General features: G+C 39.2%; 1 protein-coding gene across 1 annotated transcript in view; it reads left to right on the forward strand.

The window, feature by feature from the left end:
• The window catches only part of LOC137388947 (alsin-like), a 116,080-nt gene that overhangs the window by 63,545 nt on the left and 36,547 nt on the right, over positions 1-15,988 (forward strand). Inside the window, exons 14-21 of the mRNA XM_068075454.1 lie at positions 5,002-5,134; positions 6,635-6,804; positions 6,974-7,139; positions 8,071-8,193; positions 9,234-9,362; positions 13,877-14,020; positions 14,639-14,907; positions 15,582-15,712. Coding sequence (XP_067931555.1) covers positions 5,002-5,134; positions 6,635-6,804; positions 6,974-7,139; positions 8,071-8,193; positions 9,234-9,362; positions 13,877-14,020; positions 14,639-14,907; positions 15,582-15,712 — 1,265 coding nt within the window. The remainder of the gene's footprint in view (positions 1-5,001; positions 5,135-6,634; positions 6,805-6,973; positions 7,140-8,070; positions 8,194-9,233; positions 9,363-13,876; positions 14,021-14,638; positions 14,908-15,581; positions 15,713-15,988) is intronic.

Here is a 15,988-nt window from a genome sequence, read left to right on the forward strand (position 1 = left end):
CTATACTTGCTGAAAGTTATGAACTTTTAAATATACAGTGGTTTGAAAACCTTTTCCTCATGATATGAACTTTGAAAGTTACAGTTGTTTGAAAAGTTTGAAAACTTTTACAGTTGTTTTTATTTTCTCTCAAAATTTATTTCAATTATGCAAAACACTTTTCTCATGATATGTAGTTTGAAAGTAAGAGTGGCAAATGTTATTATATGTTAAATACAAATCAATTTTCTGTCCGAAGACTTTTTTATAACCCGGGCAACGCCGGGTTGCACAGCTAGTATATATATAGATGCGCGGCCATGCTCGTTTTTATATGTTTGTGTTTGTTTTACATACAACAACACAGATTGGTTATACGGGTTACCTATTTCTGCTTTTGAATTATTAATAGCAAATGTTTGCTCTACAGTTTGCTCTACAGTTTGCTTCATAGTTTGCTCTACAGTTTGCTCTACAGTTTGCTTCACAGTTTGCTCTACAGTTTGCTCTACGGTTTGTTCTACGGTTTGCTCTACAGTTTGCTCTACAGTTTGCTTCACAGTTTGCTCTACAGTTTGCTCTACAGTTTGCTTCACAGTTTGCTCTACAGTTTGCTTCACAGTTTGCTCTACAGTTTGCTCTACAGTTTGCTCTACAGTTTGTTCTACAGTTTGCTTTACAGTTTGTTCTACAGTTTGCTCTACAGCTTGTTCTATTGTTTGCTCTACAGTTTGCTCTACAGTTTGTTCTTCAGTTTGCTCTACAGTTTGCTCTACAGTTTGCTTCACAGTTTGCTCTACAGTTTGCTCTACGGTTTGTTCTACGGTTTGTTCTACAGTTTGTTCTACAGTTTGCTCTACAGTTTGTTTTACAGTTTGATCTACAGCTTGTTCTATAGTTTGTTCTACAGTTTGCTCCACAGTTTGCTCTACAGTTTGCCCTACAGTTTGTTCTACGGTTTGCTCTACAGTTTGTTCTAGAGTTTGCTCTACAGTCTGTTCTACAGTTTGCTCTTCAGTTTGCTCTACAGTTTGCTTTACAGTTTGTTCTGCAGTTTGCTCTGCAGTTTGCTCTGCAGTTTGCTCTACAGTTTGTTCTACAGTTCTGTAGCTGTTATGCTGCATAAGCTTCCTATATCCTCTATTAAATTAGCACATTTATTGACTACAATTTCAACAGTATTTGACTAAATAAACTTTTCAGTAAGGCGTTTTGTGATGCTATGTCAGGGGGTCAGAGACCTTTTTGACTGAGAGAGCCACGAACCCACATGTTTCAAAATTTAATTCTAGGAGAGCCACGTGTATATTTTGAATCTCGAAAACATAAAATTAAAAAGGAAGACCAACCAATTTAGTATGTTTGAGCTGATTTAGAGCGTAAGAAAACTGGATTTATTTTTAACAACAATGTTCAAATAGCAATTTTTTTAGTCATCATTTGGTTTAAAGGGTTCAAACTTTGATCTAAAAATGACTCCTGCAGTCTTTGTGCGACCTGCACAGAGCAGAGTACAGAAGGTGATAGAAACTTTTTGCTGCGCGGCCACATCAAAAAATTGCAAATGAAAATATTTTTCTAGTAATGAACGTTATTTTTCATTTTTGTCTTTGTAGTAATTATGTTTATTGTTACTGTAATATCAGTATTATTTGTATTATTACGTTAATTAAATTAACAGCTAAATTATGGATTATTTTTCTACTGATTTATCAAAGAGCCAGATGCAATCATCTAAAGAGCCACATATAGCTCCAGAGTCATAAGTTCCTTACCCCTGCGCTATAACGTGAGGTTTATCGCCATATATTGCTTACCCAGGTATGTGTGAGGTCTACCGCCATATATTGCTTACCCAGGTATGTGTAAGGTCTACCGCCATATATTGCTTACCCAGGTATGTGTGAGGTCTACCGCTATATATTGCTTACCCAGGTATGTGTGAGGTCTACCGCCATATATTGCTTACCCAGGTATGTGTGAGGTCTACCGCCATATATTGCTTACCCAGGTATGTGTGAGGTCTACCGCCATATATTGCTTACCCAGGTATGTGTGAGGTCTACCGCCATATATTGCTTACAAAGGTATGTGTGAGGTCTACCGCCATATATTGCTTACCCAGGGTATGTGTGAGGTCTACCGCCATATATTGCTCACCCCGGGTATGTGTGTGGTCTACCGCTATATATTGATTACCCAGGTATGTGTGAGGTCTACCGCCATATATTGCTTACCCAGGTATGTGTGAGAGCTACCGCTATATGTTGCTTACCCAGGTAAGTGTAAAATCTTCCGCCGTAGGAGGTCTAGCCAGGTAAGTGTGAGGCCTACTCAGGTAAGTCTGAGGTTTACCCAGGTAAGTTTGAGGTCTACCTAGGTAAATGTGAGGTCTATCCAGGTGAGTGTGAGGTCTATCAGTACTGTAGTTAAATGTATGAACGAATCACCAGCATGGTGACAGCGAAGTCAACAAACAGGTAACCTATTTGAAAGGGAGACATGAAAATTTTGTAAAGGCAATGGGAGGTGTTGGTCATCAGCTGTTCCAAACTCATCGCGATCATTTTTGTTGGAAGGTGATGAGAAAAAATTTTAATGATTTAATTGTGTCATTCTTAGACGATGTACGAAGAGTGTATCGTTATAGTAAATGTATATATCTACACGCTAGCTGTGCTACCCGGCATTGCCCGGGTAATAGAAAAATCTTTGGATAGAAAGTTGATATGTATTTAACATAATTATAACAACATTTACCATTCTAACTATCAAACTACATATCATGAGAAAAGCGTTTTGGCTTATAAGCGATGAGAAGTAGTGAGAGTTTTTGCTATTGGCTGCGCGCTATTAGCCAGTACATTTAATAATGTGAGCAAACAGCTTCCCGTGGCGTTATGCTATGAGCCCCGTCGCACCCAAAGCAGTTAGGTATTTGCTCTCATATAATGACTTATATTGGCTAGCAAGCAATTCGATTTCTGTAGTCTTGTGGGTAAGGTGTCAGACTGGTGAATGGCAGGGTCCGAGATCGAATCTTCTTCAGTAAGAAAACTCAATTCCAAAACTTTAAAATCTATAGCCGCAGAATCAATCCTACAAATACACATACGACAAACTTTGATAAATATATATATAGATGTATAGCAATATATGATAACATGCTTATTTTTACTTTTATTCCATTTGTTAATGTAATTAAAAATCCTCTTATTTTTACTAGGCTTTTTTAATATATGTACAAATAAAGTGTTTATTGCTTAAACAAATGTATGAAATGTGTTTTACCTATAAGGGATGAATAATTCAGCAGTAGACCTCACGTTATAGTACTAACAGGAAGTAGATCTCACGCTAAAGTGTGTTAGACCTTAGGCTTTTGTAGCATAGGGTCTTTTACATATAAGGATTCAGATTTCTCTAGGAAGCAGCTCAACAGTTGAGTTTTGTAAGTTTCAGAACTTTACAAATCTTTTACTCATGATTCAGGGTCATATTTTTTGCTTTTACAATATGAGGCAAGTTTGAGGAGGTTGTTTGGTCGGTTTCAGCATTCCCTAGTTGTATATGTAGGAAGGTGAAAAATTAGGTTTTTCTGTAAACTAAAATGGTGCAACAAAATGCTTAAACTCTCAGTACCAGTATATAAGTGATGTATTCACGCAGGCTACCTGTTTCATTTATGTAGTTACTGGCCTTGAAAATGGTTGCTAGTTGCTAGTTAGTTGTACAAACTTGCTGCTTGAGACTTTCTCTGCCACAATGACTGGCTTCAATGACCGGCTCCAATGCTTCAGATGGTGCCAAACAGTTAGGTTTTTAGTAACTTTCTCCTGTTTGAGGCTTGTCTCTTTTTAAAAGAAAGCTAGCCTAGTCTGTCACATTCTTAAGAACATTCAAGTCTAGAAGTTTCGATTACAAATTGAGATGTTGTATTCACTTCTTAACCCTTTTCTTCATCATAAGATAGCATTGTCATTTAAAATGCCATTTTAAATCACCAAGGAGATCTCAAGTTGATGACACGAGTTGTGACATAATTTGCATCCGACCAACCTTGTATCTTGACACACCCAGTTTTGACTGTTGCGGTACACTTGGCGATGTCGATCAACACTCTGTCATAAACATGTCACCCGCTCTGTTTCTCATGTACTTCCTTGTACTTGCTTCTAGCTCATATTTTGTGATAAATGTGGAGTCATCACTAATCATTATCTTCAACTGGGCACCGACTGCTTATGCCTTCCTCTGTCTTGCCTATTCTTAGGATTTCTTTGCTGTTCTTTTAGTTCTGATAATAGCAGTTTCCTCTTAGTCTCGAGCCGTCCAAGTCTTGACGGAAGCGGTCTATCTAAGCTCCTAGACTCTTCAGAGTACTCCTTTTAGTTGTTCAATCGGGCAGCAGATTCTTTGCTTGACTCTTCAGAGTACTCCTTTTAGTTGTTCAATCGGGCAGCAGGTTCTTTGCTTGACTCTTCAGAGTACTCTTTTTAGTTGTTCAATCTCGCAGCAGGTTCTTTGCTTGACTCTTCAGAGTACTTCTTTTAGTCGTTCAAGCGGGCAGAAGGTTCTTTGCTTGACTCTTCAGAGTACTCCTTTTAGTTGTTCAATCGGGCAGCAGGTTCTTTGCTTGACTCTTCAGAGTACTCCTTTTAGTTGTTCAATCAGGCAGCAGGTTCTTTGCTTTACTCTTCAGAGTACTCTTTTTAGTTGTTCAATCGGGCAGCAGGTTCTTTGCTTGATTTTTTCTGGTCATAGAGAGAGTGTGCGACTAACTTCCGATCGTTGATATTTTGTGTTTCATGGCCCGCTCTTTGCTAGTCTTTTTTTATTCATGAAGAGTGAGAATATTTGGCAAGCTGGTGGTCTTCTCTAGCCATCCACGCCTGACTCTCTATTGGTTCTCTATACTGTGTTTATTATAATCCATGTTAAGTCATTTACTATTATTTCATTTCCTATTGTCACCTCTCATCAACTACCCCTCATTTCTACTCCCAATTTCTCCATTTCTAGGATTCTCCTTGACATCCTGACGGAGCTGGTTGAGCCAATTCTAGACTCTGACTACATGGCTGCCCTTATAGACTCCCCTTATGGCTTCTGCCTCCGCAACATGGTTGAGGACCTCTTTGCTCTTGTTGACATGGTAACTTTGAAATTGTTTTCTGTTGAGGAGAGTTTAGCTGTAATATGATGAGGTTTATCTAAAATATTGCATATCGATACTGCATCTAAGGCTGGCACATTGTAGACACCCAATCTATCTTCTTTAACCAAAGTTATCATGTCACATAAGCACAATTGTTAAGACAAGTAAAGTGTGCTTTGTAAATTTTTTCCTTGTCGATTGTCCATTTTCTTTTTTGGGCCAAATTGTCTACTTAATTATTTTGTGGCAGTTTTTTATGCGCGGTGTTGTCGGTTTAATTGACAGCAATATGTAGAAAATCATGTTACGCTGAGTTGGGCAGCCAGTGTGTATTATGGTAATTGTTAATGTCACTCAGCTTGTCTTCCAAGATCTTTGCTTTTTTGACTCAGGCCATCAAAGTCTCGAATATCATTTCAGACCCATTGTGACAAAACCCAACATGTCACACCAGTGTCGAGTTTTTATTGGAGTGATGCGATTGTATAGAAATCATTGTTAAACTTTTTGTATAATACGTGTATATATCTCACAACATTTCATTTAGCAGGTATCAATCCTTGCAAATCAAGTACCTTAGGACACTTATGTATTCGCCTCATCTATCTTTCGCTGAGTCATCCTCTCGCAAAAATTTCATGAGCTAAACTATCATAACGAACGAGCGAAAACACGGAATTAAATAGCTTTGTTCATTGATAGTCCAAGAAACAAATGGCAGCAAGCGATCAAATTGTATTACCGATCTCGGCTTGACAATTCTACCTGCGGTTTAAAATTACAAACTAGTCCTAAATTTTTAGAAAAGATTTTTCTCACCGGTGAACTGAATCTGAGAAATCTAATTATGTTTGTTCCACTGCATTTATTTTCACATCACTATATTTTCGCACTCATCAAAGCTGCGAAATTAAGTTGCATCGAAATTTTACTCTGTAGGCTACTCACGAAACTAAATACTAGCAAAATATAAGTGTCCTAGGGTAAGCAATATTCAAATCAATCAGGGCACCTTGAGGAGAAAAATCATCATTCGAATCCATTAGTGAGCGGATTTATAAGAATTTAAGTTGGCGGTTTATGGAGACATTTTTTTAGTAATTTTGGTTTAATTTCGCTGAGTGTAAATAATTGTAACTAGTAATAATAACAGTAAATATTATTGACAGTAGATATGGCTGATAATAAATATTACTGACTGTAGATATCGCTGACGGTAGATATTGCTGACGGTAGATATCGCTGGCGTAGATATAGCTGTCGGTAGATATTGCTGACGGTATATATCGCTGACGGTATATATCGCTGACGGTAGATGTCGCTGACGGTAGATATTGCTGACGGTATATATCGCTGACGGTAGATATCACTGACGGTATATAGCGCTGACGATAGATATCGCTGACGGTATATATCACTGATAGTCCTATTGCCTAGATATTATTTGGTTGAGTTCTGTTTTCATTTTACGTCTAAAAGTGTATTATTAACCCCCAGATTGGGCTCAACACACAAGAGTTGTGCGCAGTTTCTGATCCAGAGCACATGGAGTCTGCCTCGGTAGCAAACAATCATATGGTTTATCTCCAGTTCTTCACCAGCTATGCCACTCACTTCCACAACCTGCTCGCCATGAATGGCATTACACATCTGGTTGACAGGGTTAGGTCAGCGCTTACTTTATTCTCATCTGGCATCCCTTGTCGCGCAAGCTTTGCATTTTTAGGGTTTTATCGTTACATTGCTGACTAATACTCTGTTTTACTATGGCTATCAACAGCCTGCATCTTGCTTTGCTCTTTATGGAAAATGGCAGCTATTGACTTTCTTTTCTAGAATCATACTGCTGAACAATGAAATTGCGATCACCTCCATCCTTGAACGCTGCCAGCTTGAGTTCAGTGATGACCTTCTTGTGAAAGTTAGCATTTTGTTGCAACTTCCTCTGCGCAGAATCAATGAGTACCATGAACTCATAGAGACCATACAGCTGAATTTGGAGGTACGGGGTGCTGACTACCCCGGCTTAGCCTAGAAGAATCACACTCTTCCTTTTTCCTATATGCGCAAGGGCATCAGTTAGTGCTGCCCCTGCCTACACATGAGATGATGATGTCATGAGTTATTCATTAATTTTTACAAACAACTGAGTGAGCGAAACTTTAGCTAGATGAATGCTAATGAAAGCAAAACTTGGTGATACTCATTGTCTTGCACCTAGAATCGGTTTGGTTTTAGTATATCGCACTTATGTATTATTTTTGTGCCTAAAATTATTTATTTATAGCATATAGACTATATAAATTTAGCTCCATGCATCATTAAACCGTTTAAAACAAAGAGAGAGTTTGATAAATAATGTACAGAGCTGTCTATAAAATAGATGCACACATATTTAAATTAAAATTGATGTTAGCTTGCGCTAAAAATAGTTCTCTGCAATCATATTTGTCCGACTCTGGTTATCTATTTGTATAAAATAGTTCTCTGCAATCATATTTGTCCGACTCCGACTTTCTATTTGTATAAAATAGTTCTCTGCAATCATATTTGTCCGACTCTGATTATCTATTTGTATAAAATAGTTCTCTGCAATCATATTTGTCAGACTCCGACTATCGATTTGTTAAGATAGTTCTCTGCAATCATATTTGTCAGACTCCGACTATCTATTTGTATAAGATAGTTCTCTGCAATCGTATTTGTCTGGCTCCGACTATCTATTTGTATAAGATTAGCTGATGAAAGTACCAATTGTTTGCAGGAAGAATTTAATTTGGCTTTCTATAAAAAGGTTTTAATTACTATTTGGATCGGGCCTGCATGACCAGTAGTAGATGATGCAACTTGCTATTTCTTTGCCTATTGTACAAGTATTAGCGGTGTGAATGAGAGCATACAGCGAGATAGCTGGTGACTCGGTATGTTGGTAGGATGGATCAAAGCTGGTTTCTTGCCTGACAGCGTTAGAGCAGGAGAAGGTGAGGTTATCTACTCAGTACAGCCTGGCAGAGTCTACTCGGATATTCTGGGACCAGTGCCCGAGGAACATCTCTGTAAGTACCTTCTGTTCTTTGCTGCTTGGATTTACACCGCTTGCACGTACGTGTTTTATGAATTTCCTCACCATCGCTACATATAATAAATTGCTGTATAATTGTTACAGTACTATGTCTTGTCAGTGCCTCCACGCGTAATCATTCACCAGTTTCAAAGCGATATTTGCAGCATTTTGATACTTTACATTGGTTGTATATGCAGATGCAATATTAGAGACTCGTGACATAAATGACAGCCAATGAAAGCAAATTTCTTTTGCCTTTACCATAGAATGACATAAGATTATTCTATAACTATTGTATCTCTATTTTATGTATTTATTTCAACTACCATCAAGTTGTTACATGTCTTACAGCTGAATGAGCGTGCAGCGCACCTAGCCCTTCACATATCTACAAAACTTCTCTCCTTTGATAGCTACAGCCTTGACATGTGGCACGGAGAATGTAATATATTGAAAATCAGTTATTTTAGGAGTTGTGTAGCAGTTGGTAATCTCACCATATCACATGAGTATATCATCATATCACATGAGTATATCATCATATCACTTGACCTCATCATATCACATGACCTCACCATATCACAGGACCTCATCATATCACATGACCTCATCATATCACATGACCTCGTCATATCACATGACCTCATCATATCGCATGTCCTCTTCATATCACTTGACATTTTTGTCCTGCTATACAACCATGCAACCATTATATATGACCATCTCGTCATGTGTTCATGAAGTCATATTACCGGACCATTTCTTCTTATCATGGGACCATCATATCATGTGACCACCAGATAGTGTGATCATCTCACCATGTCATGTTACTATTTAATTATATTGTGTTACCATCTCATCATATCGCCAAATAATAATGGCCTACTTTATTCAGCTACAATGCTGATATATCTCTTTTGAAACCCGAATGGCCATGGTGTTCAAAGTGAAAATTTACGTCTCTCTCAATTCACTCAAGTTCATTTGACGTTTGTTCGCTCAGTAACTTCATCTACAAATTGGATATTTCAGCTAGCTCTAAAAGAACCACACCGACGGCTGGTTAGAGAAAGCAAGTCTTTGAGTCTCAATCTGATTGGTGCTTCGAAACTGTACAAGAATGTCTTTGTGCTCTTCAATGATGTCTTTGTGCACATTCAGGTATTTATTGCTCATCTATACTGTCATATATTTGTTTTTTTCTGCCACAAATTATTCATGAAAACATCAAGCATTAATGGAATGATGCTTTCAAATTAATATGCTGTGGTCAAGTTTGGTGCTTTTGCACTTACGGCTTCTTTGTTTGTTGTGTTTAGATGAATAATTAATAACATAACAGCATGTTTTGATACCTGCTATTCGAACATAATTATTTATCCAAAAACTTTATGCAAATAAATGCATAAGAGAAAAACTACAATCTATTTATAAAACTCAAACTTGTCTTACACCACCTTCAGTAACTGTCCTCATGAACTTGTCTCACACCACCTTCAGTAACTGTCCTCATGAACTTGTCTCACACCACCTTCAGTAACTGTCCTGATGAACTTGTCTCACACCACCTTCAGTAACTGTCCTCATGAACTTGTCTTACACCACCTTCAGTAACTGTCCTCATGAACTTGTCTCACACCACCTTCAGTAACTGTCCTCATGAACTTGTCTCACACCACCTTCAGTAACTGTCCTCATGAACTTGTCTCACACCACCTTCAGTAACTGTCCTCATGAACTTGTCTCACACCACCTTCAGTAACTGTCCTCATGAACTTGTCTTACACCACCTTCAGTAACTGTCCTCATGAACTTGTCTTACACCACCTTCAGTAACTGTCCTCATGAACTTGTCTTACACCACCTTCAGTAACTGTCCTCATGAACTTGTCTCACACCACCTTCAGTAACTGTCCTCATGAACTTGTCTCACACCACCTTCAGTAACTGTCCTCATGAACTTGTCTTACACCACCTTCTGTAACTGTCCTCATGAACTTGTCTCACACCACCTTCAGTAACTGTCCTCATGAACTTGTCTCACACCACCTTCAGTAACTGTCCTCATGAACTTGTCTCACACCACCTTCAGTAACTGTCCTCATGAACTTGTCTCACACCACCTTCAGTAACTGTCCTCATGAACTTGTCTTACACCACCTTCAGTAACTGTCCTCATGAACTTGTCTTACACCACCTTCAGTAACTGTCCTCATGAACTTGTCTCACACCACCTTCAGTAACTGTCCTCATGAACTTGTCTCACACCACCTTCAGTAACTGTCCTCATGAACTTGTCTCACACCACCTTCAGTAACTGTCCTCATGAACTTGTCTCACACCACCTTCAGTAACTGTCCTCATGAACTTGTCTCACACCACCTTCAGTAACTGTCCTCATGAACTTGTCTTACACCACCTTCAGTAACTGTCCTCATGAACTTGTCTCACACCACCTTCAGTAACTGTCCTCATGAACTTGCCTCACACCACCTTCAGTAACTGTCCTCATGAACTTGTCTCACACCACCTTCAGTAACTGTCCTCATGAACTTGTCTTACACCACCTTCAGTAACTGTCCTCATGAACTTGTCTCACACCACCTTCAGTAACTGTCCTCATGAACTTGTCTCACACCACCTTCAGTAACTGTCCTCATGAACTTGTCTCACACCACCTTCAGTAACTGTCCTCATGAACTTGTCTTACACCGCCTTCAGTAACTGTCCTCATGAACTTGTCTTACACCACCTTCAGTAACTGTCCTCATGAACTTGTCTCACACCACCTTCAGTAACTGTCCTCATGAACTTGTCTCACACCACCTTCAGTAACTGTCCTCATGAACTTGTCTTACACCACCTTCAGTAACTGTCCTCATGAACTTGTCTCACACCACCTTCAGTAACTGTCCTCATGAACTTGTCTCACACCACCTTCAGTAACTGTCCTCATGAACTTGTCTCACACCACCTTCAGTAACTGTCCTCATGAACTTGTCTTACACCACCTTCAGTAACTGTCCTCATGAACTTGTCTCACACCACCTTCAGTAACTGTCCTCATGAACTTGTCTCACACCACCTTCAGTAACTGTCCTCATGAACTTGTCTCACACCACCTTCAGTAACTGTCCTCATGAACTTGTCTTACACCACCTTCAGTAACTGTCCTCATGAACTTGTCTAACACCACCTTCAGTAACTGTCCTCATGAACTTGTCTCACACCGCCTTCAGTAACTGTCCTCATGAACTTGTCTCACACCACCTTCAGTAACTGTCCTCATGAACTTGTCTTACACCACCTTCAGTAACTGTCCTCATGAACTTGTCTCACACCACCTTCAGTAACTGTCCTCATGAACTTGTCTCACACCACCTTCAGTAACTGTCCTCATGAACTTGTCTCACACCACCTTCAGTAACTGTCCTCATGAACTTGTCTTACACCACCTTCAGTAACTGTCCTCATGAACTTGTCTCACACCACCTTCAGTAACTGTCCTCATGAACTTGTCTCACACCACCTTCAGTAACTGTCCTCATGAACTTGTCTCACACCACCTTCAGTAACTGTCCTCATGAACTTGTCTTACACCACCTTCAGTAACTGTCCTCATGAACTTGTCTCACACCACCTTCAGTAACTGTCCTCATGAACTTTTCTCACACCACCTTCAGTAACTGTCCTCATGAACTTGTCTCACACCACCTTCAGTAACTGTCCTCATGAACTTGTCTCACACCACCTTCAGTAACTGTCCTCATGAACTTGTCTCACACCACCTATGGTGATTGTCGTCAAGCTAACTAGTTATCTGAGAGTGGGGGCAACTAGTTTATGTTATCTGGATAATAAGAGTTTCATCGACGCGTCAGCCAGCTTTTAAGACAGGCAATCCGCATACCTATATAGAGCTTTGCGTTCAGATAATAGTGGGTTTGTAATATACCCTAGGACACTTATATTTCGCTAGTATTTAGTTTCGTGAGTAGCACACAGAGTAAAATTTCGCTGCAACTTAATTTCGCGGCTCTGATGAGTGCGAAAATATAGTGGTGTGAAAATAAATGCAGTGGAAAAAACATTACATTCCTCAGGTCCAGTTCACTAATAAGAAAAAAATTCAATTTGGGAATAGTTCGTATTTGTAAACCACAGGTTGAAATGTGTGGGTGAGATCGACAATTCAATTTGATCGCTTCCTGCCATTTGTTTCTTAGACTATCAATGACGTCTAGGTCCCTCCCGCCGTGACTTTCACACTCGAATCCCAAGAAGAAGAAAATAGATAGGTAACAACCAACTTCACAACCAAAACTGTATAACCCTTACGCCGTCATAAACGCATTTATGCGTTTTCTAGGGGCCACTGACATAAACGCAGTTTCTGACTTTCTCAGCAATTGTCTGGTAACCTGATTTTATTATTTGTTGACCACATAACCCACGGTCTTTAAGTGTTTTATGAAATTTACTGTGTTGGCCGAAGATTTCTCTATAAAATCAGCCTAAAACAACGAAGCAGTTTTAAACTTTTGTTTGAGAATTTCTAATCTAAAAACGAACATTTTTCTGTGAGTTCATTAACTACCCCGCACGAGTCATAAAACAGGTAATTCGTTGTTGATGACATAACAGACAATTTAGATTTTCGTGATTATACAGATAATTATAGTAGAACTTGAAAAATACTGTATACATATCATGAAGCAATATCGGCAATTTCGGTAAAATGGCTGGCACTAGGCCGGTAACGAATTTGTACATGATTGGCAGTGAAAGAGATAATGTGGTTGGACCTGATGAGGGTTGATATTGTTTTTGGATAGTAATAAAATTCATCACTGCAATAATTATTCTTCAATTTTACGACTTCACCTACCAGACTTTCACCCTCATCAGTTACAAATTCGGTGACTAAACTGATATTGCTTTGCCATGCTGCTCAGTCGGTGTATTAGCTATAATGAGTTTACCAGAAATTTCCCATTTATCCTAACCACAGACGACAGTTGCCTGCATTTATAATATTACGATTTTATTGTGGATATCAACGAACAAAGCTATTTAACTTCGCATTTTCGCTCGTTCGTTATGATAGTTTAGTTTCGCTCATTAAATTTTCGCGAGATGATTACACCGCGAAAACGCGAAAGTTAGATGCCACGAATACATAAGTGTCCTAGGGTAGTTTAAGGGGGTGTCTTGGTAGATTTCCCTAAACATTTTTTCAGACATTTTTTTTCTAATAGCGTTAGAAATGCATTAGCACAGGAATTCAACTCCATATCTCCTGCTTTGCAGCTAAGCACACGAGCAACTGGGCTACTAGACTACCTTGCAGTGTCACGCAATAATTATGCATATACTTATTAACCATTGCGTAGTATATGATGATCTCTCGCAGAGCTCTCCCAGTTGCCGGTCTACTCGGGTCGTACTCGTACTATATATTGTAAGGAATATTGAGGGCTGACTGTAACCTCACCAAATAAATAGTGTTTCTTGTTGGAGTGGTTCAAATAAACTGTATATTTTGTAGTTTTTTCTGTCTGTTTGATATTATTCGCTTGTGAAGTTCGCTATTGTTCACTTGCAAGAAATAATTTGATATGCCGTTCACAAGTATGTGTGTTAGTCAAACTTTTGATCTTCTACTGTTTTAACAGGGTAGTACACACAAAGTCTATCCCTTGGAAAAGCTCTGGATTGAGTCAGGGGCCAGTGAAGACCATCCTTCTCATGAACACGAAATAAAACTCATAACACCTGAGGCCATCATTCGTGTGGAGGCTACTAATACCTCTGAAAAGGTTTGAGCTATTGACATTTTATTTCCTTTGAAATTTTAGCATATCTAGCACATGACAGGCACACAGGACAGGCACTTACGACAGGCACTTACGACAGGCACTTACGACAGGCACTTACGACAGGCACTTACGACAGGCACATATGACAGGCATATATGACAAGCACATATGACAGGCATATATACAGGCTCATATGACAGGCACATAAAACAAGCATATATGACAGGCATGTATGAGAGGCGTGTGTGATAGGCATATATGACAGGCAAATATGACAGGCAGACATTTAAATTCTGGTTTTGTTGAAACTGCCAAATTATTGTGGTGTGTTCAAGTTCTCAGATTGGTAGTCTTGGGTCTCCTTTGAGTGCTTTATGAGTAGTTTTACTTTATTCACATCGCGTTACACCACTTTATCACATGAAATACAGTTCCTTATTTAATCAAGAGCATAAAACAGTTGTTGCTACTTGAGAAAATTTTGCGTGTTCAATGCACACAAGTGTGCATTTTAAATTCTGCTGATGTTTTTAAAAACATTCTTTGAATAATGGATTTTTGCTACGTTCTTTCATTGTAATGGTCATGCTAGAACAAACAGATCAGATTATGTTGCAGGCTGAGTGGATGTGGATGATCAGTCAAACTGTCACAGCCTGGCTTTCTAATTACAAAGCAGAGCCTATTCCTGCAAACCCCGTCCCAAATCCTCTTCGGACTACACCCCTCGTACGTTTAGCTAGTCACATGTTCTCCAAAGCTGGGCCTTTGCAAGGCGCGGTGTATAATGGAAAGTGGTACAGAGGCCAGATGCATGGAGAGGGCCAGCTGATGTGGGCGGATGGCAGGGTTTACACTGGCCAGTTTGATAGTGGAGAGATCAGTGGGTGCGTTAACAAAATACAGTAGCATTTTTGTAATTTTTATCGAATGTTATTGGATTTAAAGTGATAATTGTTCGGGTGGTGTTGGGCCAGCTGAGATGGGGAGGCCTGAATTAGTTTATCTAATCGCGTCAGTGATGTATGTAGTCTGTATTCTCTCATTGTTGTATGCCATGCTCAGGCTAATTATCTCCCTTCCCTTCACTGAGTGACCCATGTGAGAAAACTTTCAGAAGTGCACTTGATGCATGCCTGTCATCTGGTTTCTGGCAAAGCTGGTGAAGCAGGAGTGATTCACTATACAGTATATTAGCTATTTGTTCAAGTTGGGTTTAGTGAAACATTGGGATCATGGTATGGATGCATGCTGTCAGCTATGAAACATTGTGATCATAGTATGAACGCATGCTGGCAGCTATAAAACATTGTGATCATGGTATGAATGCATGCTTGCACCTATAAGACATTGTGATCATGGTATGAATGCATGCTGGCAGCTACGTATAAAACATTGTGATCATGGTATGAATGCATGCTGGCAGCTACGTATAAAACATTGTGATCATGGTATGAATGCATGCTGGCAGCTACATATAAAACATTGTGATCATGGTATGAATGTATGCTGGCAGCTACGTATAAAACATTGTGATCATGGTATGAATGTATGCTGGCAGCTATGGTAAGATGACAAGCAAGATTAATGGTAAGCTAGAGACAATGAAGGGCTACTGGAGTCAGGGAAAACTGCATGGATTTGCAAGAACAAGGTTTGCTAATGGAGATTCATATATCGGATTTTATAGAGGTAAGATGTCTGCTGTGTTAGAAACTGGGACATGAATGTATCTTTAGCGAGGTTGTTTGAAGAAATTCGGGTCCGTAGTTACGTTTGTTGACTAAGCATCTTCACCTAATGTTCATGGGCGATCATGTATGTGTACAGTGTATGCAATCATTTACTTTTTAGTCTATCATGTGCCTTATACCTACTGCATTTAATCTACCTTTTACCTACTGCATTTCATCTACTTTATACCAACTGTATTTCATCTACTTTATACCAACTGTATTTCATCTACTT

Source organism: Watersipora subatra, chromosome 2 (genome assembly GCF_963576615.1).
Source record: "Watersipora subatra chromosome 2, tzWatSuba1.1, whole genome shotgun sequence".
NCBI lineage: Eukaryota > Metazoa > Bryozoa > Gymnolaemata > Cheilostomatida > Watersiporidae > Watersipora > Watersipora subatra.